This window comes from Salvia hispanica, chromosome 4 (assembly GCF_023119035.1).
Source record: "Salvia hispanica cultivar TCC Black 2014 chromosome 4, UniMelb_Shisp_WGS_1.0, whole genome shotgun sequence".
Classification (NCBI taxonomy): domain Eukaryota; kingdom Viridiplantae; phylum Streptophyta; class Magnoliopsida; order Lamiales; family Lamiaceae; genus Salvia; species Salvia hispanica.
Window position 1 is genome coordinate 48,828,321 of NC_062968.1, and position 16,565 is coordinate 48,844,885.

At 33.0% G+C, this 16,565-nt stretch overlaps 2 protein-coding genes and 1 long non-coding RNA gene across 3 annotated transcripts; 1 reads left to right on the plus strand and 2 right to left on the minus strand.

The window, feature by feature from the left end:
• Positions 1–242: 242 nt before the first annotated feature.
• LOC125222960 (aquaporin PIP2-7) lies at positions 243–1,476 on the minus strand. Its single transcript, XM_048125872.1, has 3 exons — positions 820–1,476; positions 612–752; positions 243–513 (listed from the first exon to the last, which is right to left on the minus strand). Exons 1-3 carry the CDS (start codon positions 1,411–1,413, stop codon positions 400–402), a joined length of 849 nt encoding a protein of 282 aa, XP_047981829.1. The 5' UTR covers positions 1,414–1,476; the 3' UTR covers positions 243–399.
• A 3,899-nt stretch (positions 1,477–5,375) lies between these two features.
• On the minus strand, positions 5,376–6,105 carry LOC125218086. Its single transcript, XR_007175872.1, has 2 exons — positions 6,000–6,105; positions 5,376–5,874 (listed from the first exon to the last, which is right to left on the minus strand). It is a non-coding gene; the product is annotated as an uncharacterized LOC125218086 (long non-coding RNA).
• Positions 6,106–13,133: 7,028 nt separating this feature from the next.
• Positions 13,134–13,773, plus strand: LOC125217700. Its single transcript, XM_048119223.1, is given in 2 exon segments — positions 13,134–13,403; positions 13,406–13,773. Coding segments are annotated over 2 exon segments (411 nt in total). The 5' UTR covers positions 13,134–13,169; the 3' UTR covers positions 13,583–13,773.
• Positions 13,774–16,565: the final 2,792 nt, after the last annotated feature.

Sequence of the window (16,565 nt, forward strand, 5' to 3'; positions counted from 1 at the left end):
TTAACGTCTATTTCTTATTTTCCATGTTGAAAAAAATGTCCTTAACAAAAAAGGAGTAATTAAGTAGTAGTGTTATTTTTAATTATAGCATTATGCGTGGCCATTAATTAGACAAATTCTAAAATACTCCATATTGTAAGGTGTAATAATTAGCTTCCATGTCATACTCAACATATCTTGGACCATCATTTGTTGATCAAATTAAATGTCATAAATCCGAAACGAGATAGCAAGGTGTAAAATACACAAACATTTTTCTTGAATTAAAAGAAAAAAGAGGATGATGAGCAATACACTGGAATTACAAACAAAGAAAAAAAGGAAGAAGAATCCAATACATGGAGAAGAAAATATGTACACATTGATAATGACAGAGAATAGGCATTTTATTATGATAAATCAGGCATTGCTCCTGAATGATCCCAGAGCTTTCAGGGCCCCTGCCCTCAAGATGAATACATGGTAGATTGCAGCAATCGCAGCTCCAATAAATGGCCCCACCCAGAATATCCACTGCACATATACAAACACACCAATAATTACTCCTATTTAATAATCATACTCAACATATGAAATTTATTTAAACTTTAAAGAAGGTGATGAAAAATTACATGGTCATCCCAGGCCTTTTCGTTGTTGAAGATGACGGCAGCACCGAAGCTCCGAGCAGGGTTGATGCCGGTGCCGGTGATGGGGATGGTGGCCAGGTGAACCATGAACACCGCGAACCCAATTGGAAGCGGAGCCAACACCTTCATTATCCACCAATCAATCATCAGTACAATATGAAACTAAAGAAATGATTAATTAATTACTTACTGGAACATGGGAGTCGCGGGCATTTCTCTTGGGATCAGTGGCGGAGAAGACGGTGTAGACGAGAACAAAGGTGCCTATAATCTCGGCTCCGAGGCCGGTGCCTTTGTTGTAACCGTCGCTGAGGGTGTTGGCCCCGCCGCCGTAGCGGTTGTAGTAAGAACTCTGGAAGGCCTTGACGAGGCCGACGCCGCAGATGGCGCCGAGGCACTGCGCCACCATGTACATGACCGCCCTGATGAGCGACACCTTCCGGCCCAGGAAGAGCCCGAACGTGACCGCCGGGTTGATGTGGCCCCCCGAGATCCCGGCGGTGCAGTAGACGAGGATGAAGATCATGCCGCCGAAGGCCCAGGCGATGCCGAGGATGCCCACGCCGCCGCACTCGTCGGTTGCGCTCTGGGACTTGTAGCCGATGACGGTGAGGACGGTGACGTAGAGGAAGAGGAGGGTGGCGATGAACTCGGCGATCAGGGCTCTGTAGAAGGACCACTTGGTCAGCTCGTCCAAGTCCAACAGCGGAGCCGGCGGCGGGTCGTGGTAGTCCTTGGCGGAGTACTCCGCCGCTGGCTCCACTGCTTCCACATCCTTCACCATTATTGATTCTAAGCAGCAATTACTGTGTTGAATGTTGATACAGGTGTGTGATGGGAGTGACTGTGGAGAGGGGTTTGGTATTTATGGTGGGGGATGCATGGAATAATGCATGATTAAAGATTAATTTATGCATGATTAAAGATTAATTTCTGAGGCCGCCTCGGATTAACTAATAATTAATTGGAAATAATTTATAGCCGACCAATATAGGTCAGTGGCCATTTTCTTCGCTTGCGTGGTCCCACCCTCGTCACTAATTTTGGCTCTTTACATTTTTTAACATGCTGGATTAATGGATATTATAGGAAATTATGTCAATCATTGTTCATTCACATTTATTGATATGTACGTTTCAATTACTATGGGGTATAACATTAAATATGAAAGACCACAGCCTCAGCTGCATCTCTGTTTAATATGGATTTTAACTAGTAAATTCTAATTGAAGATGAATTAATTTTGATCCAAGATAAGTAAAATCTTAAACCGAAATAACTAAATTATGTTAAATATGAATAGGTTGACATAGTTTAATAGTAATTTCTTTTGAAAGATAGTTTAATAATTGATATGTCCCGAGAATTAAAATAAAATTGTTAAATTAAGAGAAAGGAATAGAAAAATAATTAAAGTAGTGTCAGTGGATACTGAGACCCATATTAATAATAATGTTAACGGTGATATAAGTTATAAATAAGTTGATGTATATGTAATAAATTGAGATAATTTTTAAAAAATGAAATGCATATATTTTTACTGGAGTGTAGTAGTGTATAATTCATTTTCCCAACTCAAACGAATATAGGAATTTCAAGTTCCAACCGTTGGTCGTATATAAGCGTAATTAATTCCCAAGAAAGCAACAGATCAGAAATTAAACTAGTGGTATAATTATAGCGAAAGCCTTTTGTGGCTGAAACTGAACCACTTCATTATTTGTATCATCATGATGATTAGTGTTTAATTATAAGAGTATTTTTGCATTGCTGTAGTAGTCGGGGGCGGACCTACGTGGGGGTATGGGGGTTCCTTGAACCCCACCCATTTTTCTATTTCCCATATTATGGACAATTAGAAAGCATTTTTCAAGTATTTAGTTAGCTTAGTTGGCTTGTGATTTGGTTATGTAAGCACTTGACTGTATGTTCGAGTCTCTTTGCTGGCATTTCTTGATCAATTTGGTTCATGCTTTATCCATTTTTTCACATTTTCTCTCATATTTTTTTACTTTTCCTCTTCTACTTTATCTTCTTTTTCTCTCATCTCTCTTACTTTCGTCTAGATGAGATTATTTTGGTTCATGCTTTATCCATTTTTTCACATTTTCTCTCTTATTTTTTTACTTTTCCTCTTCTACTTTATCTTCTTTTTCTCTCATCTCTCTTACTTTTGTCTAGATGAGATTATTTTTTTATGGACGGAGGGAATATAAAATGTATCGGAGAAGAGAAACTGTAAATGATAAATATGAAGCAACACATAAAGGGGAAAAATGCATCTCAAACTATTTATCTCTCTCGCAGCTTCGTAATGTCTCGGGTTGTTTCTATAATCGTCGACACTAAAAAATATGCAATTATCGTTAATGTAATTTGGATCCCCAGCATAAAAATCCTGCGTCCGCTAGTAGTAGTAGTTGTTTTTTTGAATCTATCAGTTCAACTTTCAATTTAATTGTTGTTGTTTTTACTCGATTTATTTATATTATATCAACAAAATATGATACTATTACTGTGTTTTTTTAATATTTTACACCCAGCGCTCTGTGTAGTTGCCGTGGAAATTGTTCTTAAAATTTGTACTCTAAATATAATAAACTTCTATAACGCCTCAGAAATAAATTAATTTTAGCATTTCTTTTACTCTTTTTAAAAGATTGCCACCTTATAATTACAGCAATTTAATTATTTACTTAAAGGCTGCGTCATATAAGGTAACAATAAAGCGATTCCCTGTACACTTATATATTATTGGTCTTAGGTGGCATAGTTGCTTTAGCACTCAACCTACAAATTTTCAATAAAAATCATATTTATCAAGAAAATAATTAATCTATGAAAAAGATGTAGATTGAATATGCTTGTGCTCATATGCGAATCCACTATGGTATATAGTACTACAACACTTCAAACATATCAATAAAGTGCTGTAATTATTATTTAATATTATCTTAATTAAGCTCTAATGATTGTCAGATAATATTTATTTATATTGCTTATAAACTACTGTTGAGTTGTTAATCGTTTATATATAATTTCGAATGGGGCACTTTTGCGTTGTCATTTTGTATGATAATGAATTGCCTTGCCAGATGAATTTATCTGTCTTACACCTAAAAAGTTTTTCAATAATTTCTAAACTTATGGTGCTTGACATATGCTTTTAAGATAATAGGACAGGACTTGAAATGTGAGAGCTGCATGTATCTAAACCATGTACTACAGTACTAGTAATTATTAAGATTCATTATTGTGTGCGAATAGTTGGCTTTGGTTATTTTAAAATTTTTAATCATTTGGTTGGTAAAATGGGGATTGTTCTACTAATTAAACTTTTTCTTTCCGGCAAGTACTCACGGCAACTATTTTCGAAGTGCAATAATCTGCATATAAACAACTTGGTTAGAGCTAGAGTACTAATATATGAAAGGTAAAACTAGCTCCATATGTCGAATATTCTAACCGATTCAAAAGAGCAAATGCCACTAATCTATAAAGATACTAATACCCCCGATAAATATAACAAATTAAAGTACCCTATTTACTGGGTAATAAGAAATCTCTTTGTAACATAATACTATAAGAAAAGCTTTCTACAAAAAGTATACATGTTTGATTTGTAAGGGTTGGGACTTGGGACTAATTTTATTAAGCCCAAGTCGACTCTCTTTTTCATCTATTGATCATAAGCCTGACTTTAATAAAGCCCAAAAGGCTCACTCTCCTCTTCATCTATTGAAGCCTTTTTTCATGCTTTATTGGAGTCATGGGATATTGGGATCTCTATACGAAATATTGCTATCGTCAATTTGTTATTGTATAGGTTTCGGAAGATGACTTATTTCAGAACAAATTTAAATTGAGAATTTTTCAGTTATCAATTATACAAAATCTATTGCCCCTCAATTTGTCGATAGATTGCTGATGGTCTATTGATAAGGAATATTTGCATAGGACTCTGGAAGATGAATTATTTCAGAACAATTTTAAAATGAGAATTTTTCAGTTATCAATACAAAATGTATCAGTCTATAATACAAAATATATTAGTTGTGCTCCAACTAGTATGTTTTGTGCGCCAACTAATATTTTTTACTATTATTTTTCTTTCAAAATTAATTTTCTTTAAACTGAAACTGATGTGTCAGTTGTAATGCCAACGTACATGGTTAAAAATGACTTATTAAAATGACATTTGATTTTAATAGAAAAGGTAATTTGTACGCAAATAAAATGAACTATTGCTCTATTTTGATTTTTCTCTTATGAAAGAACTTTTCAAATAAAATGACCCCTACTTTAATTTATTAATCCTTTTATTTAATATATTACACTTTTTTCTTAATCTCTGTGCAGGAAAAAAATGTCTATACTAACATGGAATGGAGTGAGTAACATTTATGTATTCAAATTCAAAAAAATAAAAAATAATCAGAATGTTGAAAGTTAATTTATTAGATGCAAATGACAATGTTACAAATTATAGCCAAATACAATTAAACAATTATTATGCTCCAATTAAAGGGTGCGAGAGATCGATCATTAAACTATTTGCGAAAATAAACTTCGACAAAAACTCGAGTTCTCCGTAAACAGATTAAATTATGCCTGAAATTTGAGGCGAAACAGGAAGTCAGGGTTTTAGAATGAGATCATTGAGACCAAAACTCAATCAAGATAATAAAGCACACTTGAAGAAATACTACTGCTATCTTCAGACTTCAAGAAACGCAATTCACAATATAATTAATCATGATCTATATATATTTTCTAGCCAAACCACAAGTGATTAAAATACCATAAAATTAAATAAGTGATGAATTGAAGATACATCATCGCTTGCTAAAAAAAGAAGAATGACACCGCACACACTGCCACACAAAAACAAGGCAGTTTCCGAGTTGCTACAAATCATCACACACACTAATGCTTGCCTAATAATAGAGAGACACTCATCCAACCGCATTACTATCTGCAGCCATGGTGACGAATCATCGAAACTTATTTTCTTTTTTTTGAACAAGAGTAGTCAGTGAGGCAAGGCGTGGGGAAAATGAAAGATGATTTGGAAGAAGAAAGAGAGATTGAGACGAAGAAAGGAGGTTTCTTCATGGCCTTCTGATCTGCCTTCTCTAATAGTCTCCAGGTATGGAGAAGCACGACGACATTTTTGAGGGAATAGAGTAGGCCATGGCGCCACCTCCACGCTATGCATCTTCTTTGCCATTTTTCAAGATAACTTCTAAGAAGAGAAAGAGGGGAACGAGCTTATATAGGAGCAATGAAGATGGAAAATATCTTGATTGGTATGATTAGGGATGTTGATTCCTCAACGTACATTTGGCAAATATGAAGATATTTACTTACCTCATTCAATTCTAAGACCAAATACCCACATCTTTCACTTGCCCCAACAATTAGGGCAACCTCGTACCCTGACACGTTCTCAATAAATCAACCGACCCAACCTAGCTCCAACCACCTGTATACACACACAGAGGGAACCAAAGCAGTTAGGTCCGACTTGCCCCAACAAAAAACATACGTTCCACGTTAAATTTACATGGGTTATATAAAAAATTACAACTCACATAGGAAATATTGAGAAAATCTTGAATGCAATACAGGGCGATTACATGGTTACGCGTAAGCCGAAAGGAGATATTCTTTATTTGATTCGATCTACCAGATTACAAAGGGAATTAGTAAGAATAAAACAAGAACAAGAGATAATCTGTACGAGAATAATGTAGAACACCTTCTACTCTTAATGTCTCTCTGCCCTTCTTCTTTTCACATCACAGCTGTCAAATCTCTCTTCCCACCTTATATATGAATGTGCTATGTGCAGCTCGGCCTGCAAACTTCGCATCCAATATTTAGCTCAACCTCAGAAACGGTTATAACTAACTCATGAGCTGTCATTTCCACCCCACCAATTTTCAGCTTAATCTGTGTCATTCATTCAACCATATATATGCAATTCGCAAAATGATAAATAAATTTATGAGATTTCATTTATCCAATGCAATTGATTTTGGATGATTAAATTACACCTCAAATTAGCGTCCAAATCCAATAATTTGCTATATTACCCTCTCTGAGGATCTTTTGTTTATTTTTCTTAATTTTCTTCATCCTTTCTTAACTCTGACCACTACGTATCCCATAGCCAAAACCACAAATAAGGTGTGCATATCCTAATTTCTTTTCAGACTTACGATGCATAATGATTGTTCTTTTTCTTGATTAATTTGTGGGCTAAGATTGATAGCTAATCTACGGGTTGGACGGATTAGTGAATTAGTTTAATAAACCTTTTTGCAATCTGAATTTCGATTTACCTATCAACAGTAAAATACCAATGGACAAAATCCGCTAGTAGAAAATTTTACAGACGGAATTTTGGTACTCCATATCACGGGCTCATCTCCCCTGTCAAACGACACCTTGGCGTTATCATTTCTTCAGCCTTCTTGTTGATGCTTCACATGCAGTACAACGTTCAACTTGGAAAGCTGATAAACGAGAATATTTTAGTAAATACGGGTTTTTGTCCTATAAGAGCATCTCCAAGGGGAGAAATATTTGAGAATGTAAAGTCATATAATTACCATATTTACTTTCTATGAAAAATCATTCTCCAGTGGGAGAGATATTTGAGAATGTATTATACTTTTTTCTCATTTTGAAAAGGTATCTTTACCTCTTCATCATGGAAAGGTAAAATCTCTTAACTACTACTATATTTGTCTTCTATTCATGAAGTACCATTCTCCAAAGATGAAGTATTTGAGAAGATATTACACTTTATATTTTTTAATACATTTTGTACTGGTATTAGTATTTTATTTTTAAAAAAATGATTTACTTTTCTGTATACATTTTCCTTTGGAATGTGTTGAAACCATTTTGAAAAAAGTAAATAGATAATATACCTATTTCATTTACCTCTCCAAGAGCATCTCCAAGGAGAGAGTATATAAAAAAGGTATATCATGTATTTACCTTCTTAAAAAGTGAGTTACATATTCCAAAGGGAAAAGGTATATGGAAAGGTAAATTATTTTTAAAAAATAAAAATAATAGTACAAAATGCATTAAAATACATAAAGTGTAATACCTTATATCTTATTTATTCATGGAAGAGAATAAATAAGGGATCATATAATATAATAAAATAATTCCTTCTCTCGTAATATTTTACCCCACAAAAAATTGTTAATGTTATTAATAACACGAATTAATTAAGCACTACAATAGTGGGTTGATGTAGTCTTGTGGAGTAGTAGATATTATGAATTGAATGGATCCATGCTGTGGATATTCTAAGTTCTAAATGAAAAGTGAAATAAACGTAATTATATCTTTAAAATGGAGTATGATATAGAGGAGTCAAATTGCTAACTAGTAATTTTAAATTAAAATTAAATTTTAGTCATTAGATCTTTAATCTAGTGGTAAAAATAATGTCACATGAATTATATTTTTAATTAAGAAAATTAATAAATAAAATTAGAGGGTATTAATGTCAATTCTCTCTCATTAAAACCATCTTAAAACTTTAAATTTACGTAACTCTCTCGATTTAAATTATTTTTTCGCAAAAAATATATCAAATCAAAGATAATTTTATAAGGATTCCAACGAGATCTCAATTGCATATGTTCCGACGACGTTCGAATGATGAAATTTGATATTTTTTATTTTAGTTTTCGTAAATGTTGATAACCAGGATTTTTATCAACAAATACATTAAAAAATCTCAATAAAACCACGTAAAAATCTCAATAAATACGTGTGATATTTTCTTGTACTAGTGTTGATATTCTTATATCATATTGTTGATATTTGTAATACACTATGTTGATATAAAAGAACATTCACGAAAATAATCATATGATAACATAATGACGATATTACCTTTTTGTTGATATTTTGTCTACTATTTATTGAGATTCGTAAGATTTAATCTCATCCACTCATTTTAAAATCTAAAAGTGAAGATTTGGTCTTGATTTTGAATTAGGGTGCTATAAGCATTAGAATATGACCCGTATAATATAAATTCAAAATTTTGGTTCTCTTTATTTTATTATCGAAAATCTAACCTCTTAGTAATCTGGTCTTCAATGTTCACGATAGCTACACTGTGTCCATCCCTTTCTACCCGATTTTACTAAGAAAATAGACCTAGTTTTTATTATTTTTTGTTAGAATTAAAGAATTTGGAAATATTATTTTAGAACTATATGTTACAAACAAACCTTCTAAAAATATATGGGAAGGTTCAAAAGATCTACTAAGTTACTAGCATGTACAATGAGGGGTAGTTCGGGGTTATTAAATCATAATATATACATACAAAATGTTTAATTAATGTTTCAAATTGATCCTCCCTCCGTCCTAAGATAAGTGACCATAAACTTTTTGGCACGGAATTTAAGGAAATGAGGTTTTGTTAGTAAAGTTAAAAGTGAATAAAGTAAGAGAGTTAGTAAAGTAGAGAGAAAAAGTAAGAGAGAGGATACCAAAAAAGGAAATGAGTCACTTGTCTTGGGATATCCCAAAAAAGAATATGAGTCACTTATCTTGGAACGGAGGGAGTATTATAAAATGTTTTAAGTTTATATAAACAAAAAGTTTCATTTTTATTTCAAGTTAATACCCACCTTGTTTATTGTTTATTATTAACATTTAATTAACTTGAAACAAAATTAGGATTTTTTTTGTATGATTTATAATATCTTTTTTAAAAAAATTCAATTTGAAGTATTTTATATGTAAGGTGTAACTATCCCAGAATAGCTCATCTTAAATTTGGTAACTTCTTGAAACAACTGACAATGAATTATTACTCCTTTTGTACTCGTACAATTTTGGGTATAGTACTATAAGATATAAAGTAGGTGTTATATAAAATACAAACTCAATAATTATGTGAATTATATAACCTCCAAATGTCAATGATAGTGGAATTAGGGTTGACAAACATACCGAAATACCGATAATACCGAATTTTTGGTATACCGCACTTTTCGGTACGGTATGATACCTTACCGGTAGATTAAGGTACGGTAAAGGTATGGATTTTGCATATACCGCGGTATACCGCATCATACCGCAATTACAACATGTACTGCAAATTACGGTATATACCGTAATTTTGCGGTATATACCGTTAATAAATATATTTTTTTAATATATATATTATTTATAAAATTATATATTTTTAAAACTAAAGAAAGATTAGAGGCATAATTCGTAAAGCAGTAGCAGCCATCATTAATTCATTATTCTGCCCTAATTCTAAATCTCAATTCTTCAATATTTTATACTATATCAAACAGGTATGATTTGCGGTATACTGCGGTAGGGTCCTATTCTAATGCTTATAGCACCCTAATCCAAAATCAAGACTAAATCTCCACCCTTGGATTTTAAAATGAGCGGATGAGATTAAAGCTCACAAATCTCAATAAATAGTGGACAAAATATCAACAAAAGGGTAATATCATCGTTATGTTATCATATGATAATTTTCGTGAGTATTTTTTTATATCAACATTGTGTATTACAAATATGAACAATATGACATTATAATATCAACACAAGGATAAGAAAATATCAACACATTTTTATTGAGATTGAACATGCATAATATTGAGATTTTGCCTACAATATATTGAGATTTTTTGTTGCATTTGTTGATAAAAGCTGCTTATCAACATGTACGAAAATTGAAATATAATTTATCAAATTTCATCACCCGAACATCGTCGGAACATATGCAATTGAGATCTCGTTGGAATCCTTATTAAATTATCTTTAATTTGATATATTTTTTGCGAAAAAATAATTTAAATTGAGAGAGTTACGTAAATTTAAAGATTTGAGATGATTTTAAAGAGAGAGAAAGTAGTTAGTTATAATTACTACATATAGGATTTGACATTAATACCCTTTAAATTTAATTAATAATTATTTAAATTTAAAATATATTACACTTGGCATTGTATCAACCACAAGATCTTCTAATTTAATGGTTAAAAATTGGTCTCAATTTTGGATTGATAATTAGTTAGCAATTGATCACATCCCTACCGCGGTATACCGCAACACGGTACGGCATACCGAAATGTCGGTAAGGTAAAGGTTTTCAAATATTGACATACCGAATTTTCGGTATAGCACAATGCGGTATACCGAAAAATTCGGTAATGTATAGGTATGACATTTAGTCATACCGCAATTTGCGGTACGGCATGCGGTATGACATTCTCGGTGCGGTATACCATACCGTGCCGACCCTAAGTGGAATCATCAACTTAATTATGAAATTCAACCATATTTATTAACCAATGTGAAGAGCTTTTATAATTTCATTTGACTAGAAGCCTCCAACGTAATTTATGAGAAATCCAAGAGTGACAACAGTAGTCAAATCAACGTCACAAAAGTAAATAAAATAAGGTCGCATATTAATGGAACTAGTATCACACCCGTGCGATGCACGAATCAATTTAATTTCAAAAAAAAAAATTCTTAAAATTAATTATTTTTAAATCCGATACAACTATTTATCTAAGGATTAAAAATCACAAACACATAAAATAATTTAAAATGTACAACCCCAAAAACATTCCAACAAATTTAGAAATCAACCAAGTGCATACACATATTTAAGATAACGATATGGAATCTGCATTATTTATAAAATTATTCAAAGTTCCAATGACCAATTTTTTATCTCTATCACAAAACAACAATCATAATTTTATATTTTATCAATGGAACATAAGCACTTGAATACCATTCACATAAAAAAATTAATACACAACAATAATCATCAATACTAAGGAGACTTTAAAATGTAAAGATGAGTAATTAAGTACGTGGTACATATAAAAATTTTATAAATAACATATTAGTTTATAAGTTTTGAAAAAAAAAATTGTATACATTATCAACCGTGGAATCACAAGTACAATCAACCTCGTTGATACAAATTAAAATTTTCAAAAAATGTCACACAATTATGTTTTGGAAAAAAGATATATTTGTTACAATAATTGTGCATGTAATTATTTCCAAGGCAAAGTCTAAAAATAATTACACATTAAATAAATATACTTGCGCCTCAACCCATTTCCTCCTTATTTGCGGTCAACTGATAATTCAACATCCAATTTTATTATATTAGAGGCATATTATATTAATATTTACATGCCTCAACCCATTTCCTCCTTATTTGCGGTCAACTGATAATTCGACATCCAATTTTATTGTATTAGAGGCATATTATATTAATATTCACATTTGTAATTGAATGAAGGAAAGGTTACATTTCAATATCAATTCTCGAAATAAACTACAAATCTCATACTTTCATAAAAAAAAAGTCCTAATGTTTTGCTTAAACTATTGTTTTCAACACCGCAACTCACGTAGTGTATTATAATTCCTACAATGAGTTGGATCAAATTTATGCAATCACATTTATAGAAAACCATAGAATAAAGAATAAAGATTATCGGAAGATGAAACCAAAGAATAATGTTTATTAGACATTCAGTGATAAATGCCATAGAAATACGAAATAACGTAGTGAGTGAGAGGATGTAAACTACGAATCTCATACTTAAATAAAAAAGTTTTAATTTTATGCATAATCGATTGCCTCCAACAGCACAATTCACGTAGTGTATATAATTCCTGCAATTATATAAACAATGAGAGCTAATCAAATCACGTTTATAGGAGACCGTAGAATAAAGTTTATAGGAAAATGAAACCAAATATAATAAAGTTTATTAGAAATTCAGTGACAAATACCATAGAAATAAGAAATAACGTAATGAGTTTGTGGATTTAGAGCCAACACATATCATATATTTATAGTTGAAAAAAAAACCTTTCATTTCTTCAATTATGTATAATAAATTTTTAAAACCTTTTAGTTTTAATGTAATGACACAATGATTGAAATTCAATTATTTTTAATGTATATAAATATGGAGTACGTTACTAAGTAATGTGCATGAATATAGCTTTTGACTGGATCATATTATTGTGGTGGATAACATGCTCATGATGTGAGAAAATTTATAATCCTTCATTATATCTATTGAAATATAACATAAATTTCTAGCAAATAATAAATGTCATCAATTTTTAGATAGAAAACGGCCTCATCAATATTTACATATAAGATCTACATTTATACACAAATGCATAATCTTGAGTGTAACGGCAGCTTAGCTTATGATAATCAATCACAAATTTTATATATTGGACACACCTTATATCATACCAAAAACTTTTAAATATTCAAATATGGCCCAAAACTCGCATTTTATATTAGTATAGATTATAGGTAGTTTTATAAACCTTATCCATTTCGGCCTTTAAGAGCATCTCCAATGATCGATTGCGGATGCTCTAAAAAGCATATCAAAACTCCAGTTTTGAAGCACCAAATTAACATACTAACAAAATCCGGATTTGTTTTCCAGCTGCAGAATTCGGATCGATTCAATGGCAGCGCCTAAGAGCTACTTCACGCGAGCAAACTACAGATTTCTCCGCACCGATCGGGAAACAACTAACAACTCCATGATCTTCGAGCTCGACGAATCGGAGATTTGGAACTCCGACGGCTACTTGCAGTCGCCGGAATTTCGCAAGCAGAGTTCCAAATTATCCAGGGGATCGGCGACCGGGTCTGCTTCCTTGCCGGTTAACATTCCGGACTGGTCGAAGATCCTGAAGGATGAGTCAGAGACAACCGCCGGAGAGACGGCGACGACGACGAATTTGACGAGGCGGCGGAGAACGGCGATCGTGTTCTGCCGCACGAGTTTGTAGCGAGGAGTAGAATCGGGCTCAAGGGCAGAGACCTCAACAGGGTTAGAAACGCGATTTGGCTTAAAATCGGGTTTCAGGATTAATTCATTTCTAATTATTTTTCATCTATCCCATTAGTTAGCAGCTATTTTTTGTGCTGCTCTCTAATCAGTTTCCCTTTTTTTTGTATTTTCTTCTTTTAAATTCAGGGAATGCTTTTCTATATGAAAAGCACCTTGAGCAATCCGTAATCAGGACTTTGTGTTGATTTCCATATCGGATTTACCAAATTTTGCTGTTACTTAATGTCTGTTTGACATTTTTCATGTTATTTGTGTGCAACAGCAGAACTGAATTTTTGAATTCAAATTTGGCCTCATGGAATGATGCCAATATTGAATGTCTACCGAATTCAAGTATCTAGGTTAATTTAACATTTATATTATGGCACATGATGAATACCGCCGACTATAAATTTAATACGTATGGTGCTATAACACATTTTAAATTAATTGAACAAAGTCAAAAATAATACTTTCTCAGTCCCAAAGAATATGCACTTTAGATTCGACCAAGGACGAAGCTGGGAATTTATAGAAAGTGGGGCAAATTTACCTATGAAGAAAATTTAAAAATTTGAGGAGGGGCATTTTGTACAAAATTAAAAGAAATAAATTGAGTAAAAGCTAAAATTGGTCCTGAACATATGACCATTTTACGTTTTTGGTCATAAACATTATCTTTTGGATTTTTTGGTTCTGCACATATGGAAATTTGATCATTTTGGTCATCCGTCAACATTTCCGTTAAAAATTAACGGTCAACAGATTTAATTCCGATTCTTTTGACCAAATTAAACTTTTAATTCTAATTTTTTACTCCCTAATTATTTTTACACTTCAATTTCATCTTCTTCCTTCCTCTCATCTTTCATCTTCTTCCTTCCTCTCCCTCTCCCTCTCCCTCTCAAATTGCTCCACAGTTCCACGCTCCTTGAAAGGGAAAGCCAAAAACTTGATGGCAATGGATAAACATTACCTGATGAATACAGATTGAAGTATAATTGAGGTGGAAGAGAAAGAGGGAAAATAACCGACAGGGTTTGGGAATGGAAGTTTCGAGATCTGTGCGCACGGGGCGCTCGCTAGTGACCAGCGCAAGCGGTGCCACCGTGGACAAGGACGGATTTCCATTAGTTTCAGCGGCTGCCATCACCCTTCTCTTCTCTAAGACTATACTTGTTCCTTGCAAACCCAGAAAAAGCAATTCAATTTCAATGCGAGCAATCCCTACCCTTAATTTAACAGCGTCACATGCAAATCGCAACACGCTACAAAATTGCTATTTATGTCACGAATTCTGCGAAATTGGGAAGGCTGTCAAATCTGCCGACCTAATTATAAAGAACTGAGAGTTCCATAATCGAAATACAAAAACTTCTAGTTGATGCGACACCAACTAGAACCTCCGTAATCGAAATACAGGAGTGGAATTCCTGTATTCATCATAGAAGAATCTCAAAATTGGAAAAGAGGAGCGTGGAACTGTGAGGCAATTTGAGAGGAAGAGGAAGAAAGAAGATGAAAAAAGAAGATAAAAGATGGAAGGAAGAAGATGAAATTGAAGTGTAAAAATAATTAGAGAATTAATTAGAGAGTAAAAAATCAGAATTAAAAATTTAATTTGGTCAAAATCGGAATTAAACCCTTTAACTGTTAGTTTTTAACGGAAATGTTGACGGAGGACCAAAATAATCAAATTTCCATATATACAGGACCAAAAACTCCAAAAGATAATGTCTAGGACTAAAAACATAAAATGATCATATGTTCGGAACCAATTTTGGCCTTTACTCAAATAAATTTTATAATAGACAATATATATATGGAGAAAAAATTTTTGAGGTGGGGCAAATGTCCTTCCTAACACCTTACTAGATCCGTCCCTGTATTTAGTACAGGTTTTAATACAAAATTAATAAGTAAAAGAGATAAAGAGATAAATAATTAAAGTATTGTTAGTGAGGAATAAATTCCACCTTATTAGGAAAAATTAAAACAAAAGAGTATATATTTTTGCGCGATAGAGGGAGTATAAATTTTTGAATGGTAAGGAAACGAATCTTCGTTTACTTTTTAGCGTAACGTTTTGTAGTTTGGTTAAATGCATCAATACCCAACTTTGCAAAATCATAAACTGGTGTTTGATTTGGGTTTGTGGCCCATTAAACCGAACGTAATATTCAGTACTCCTTACTCTGGGCTTCACTCTTAAATCTTCTTCAACTCTACTCAAAAGCCTTTTATTTCTCGATCTTTATTGTCCCATTCATACAGAGAATAAATCACAAAATACCGAAAAGAATTCCAAATAAGAATAAAAAATTTCGATTACCTTTTATATACTAGAAACAAGGGCAAATGGATAACAATAAAAAATCTAGGTAGGAGTACTATATTAGGCTCAGTTTTCATCTGTGGAAGTCTCAATTAAAATGACACCATTATAAAAGTAAATAAAGAAATGTAAACTTAATAAAAAAGCATAACATAATTACAACTAACAAGGAGTAAACTCTTGTTACAGCATCCGCAGCGGTGCTCAACCCGCTGCTCGTTCGTCCATGCCGCTGAGCACCAAGCCGTCCGTCCGTGCCAGCGGCACAGCGCTGCTCTTAGCTAAGAGCACGTCCGTGCCGCTGAGCACAATTACGTGGCAGCTTCTGATTGGCCAACGGCATAGCCGTTGGCAATTTCGGTTTTTTTTTATTTTTTTTTATATTTTTATAATGTAGAAATGTTTTTAATAATTGGAGTATTTAAATTGAATAATAGAATGGTGGGACCCTTGAGTTTGTCCTTAGCTAAGAGCACGGATGTGGATGTTATGCTCTTAGCTAAGGACAAGGAATAAAAGTGGATCCGGACCCATCCGTGCTCTTAGTGGATCCGAGTCCACCTTTGTGCTCTTAGCTAAGAGCACGGATGGGGATGCTCTTAGTCATATTGTCCATCGCTATACATTGACCAAAAGTACAAGGGTGTTTATTTGGGATGTTAGCTTTTGCATTAATAATAGCAGGGGCAT

Bases quoted from the DNA above. Each gene is read 5' to 3' on its own strand.
- LOC125222960 (XM_048125872.1), bottom strand. From the start codon at position 1,413: ATGGTGAAGGATGTGGAAGCAGTGGAGCCAGCGGCGGAGTACTCCGCC. The intron at 753-819 runs GTAAGTAATTAA...TGGATAATGAAG, and splicing joins CCCGCGACTCCCATGTTCCA to GTGTTGGCTCCGCTTCCAAT. The intron at 514-611 runs GTAATTTTTCAT...GTATATGTGCAG, and splicing joins AAAAGGCCTGGGATGACCAT to TGGATATTCTGGGTGGGGCC.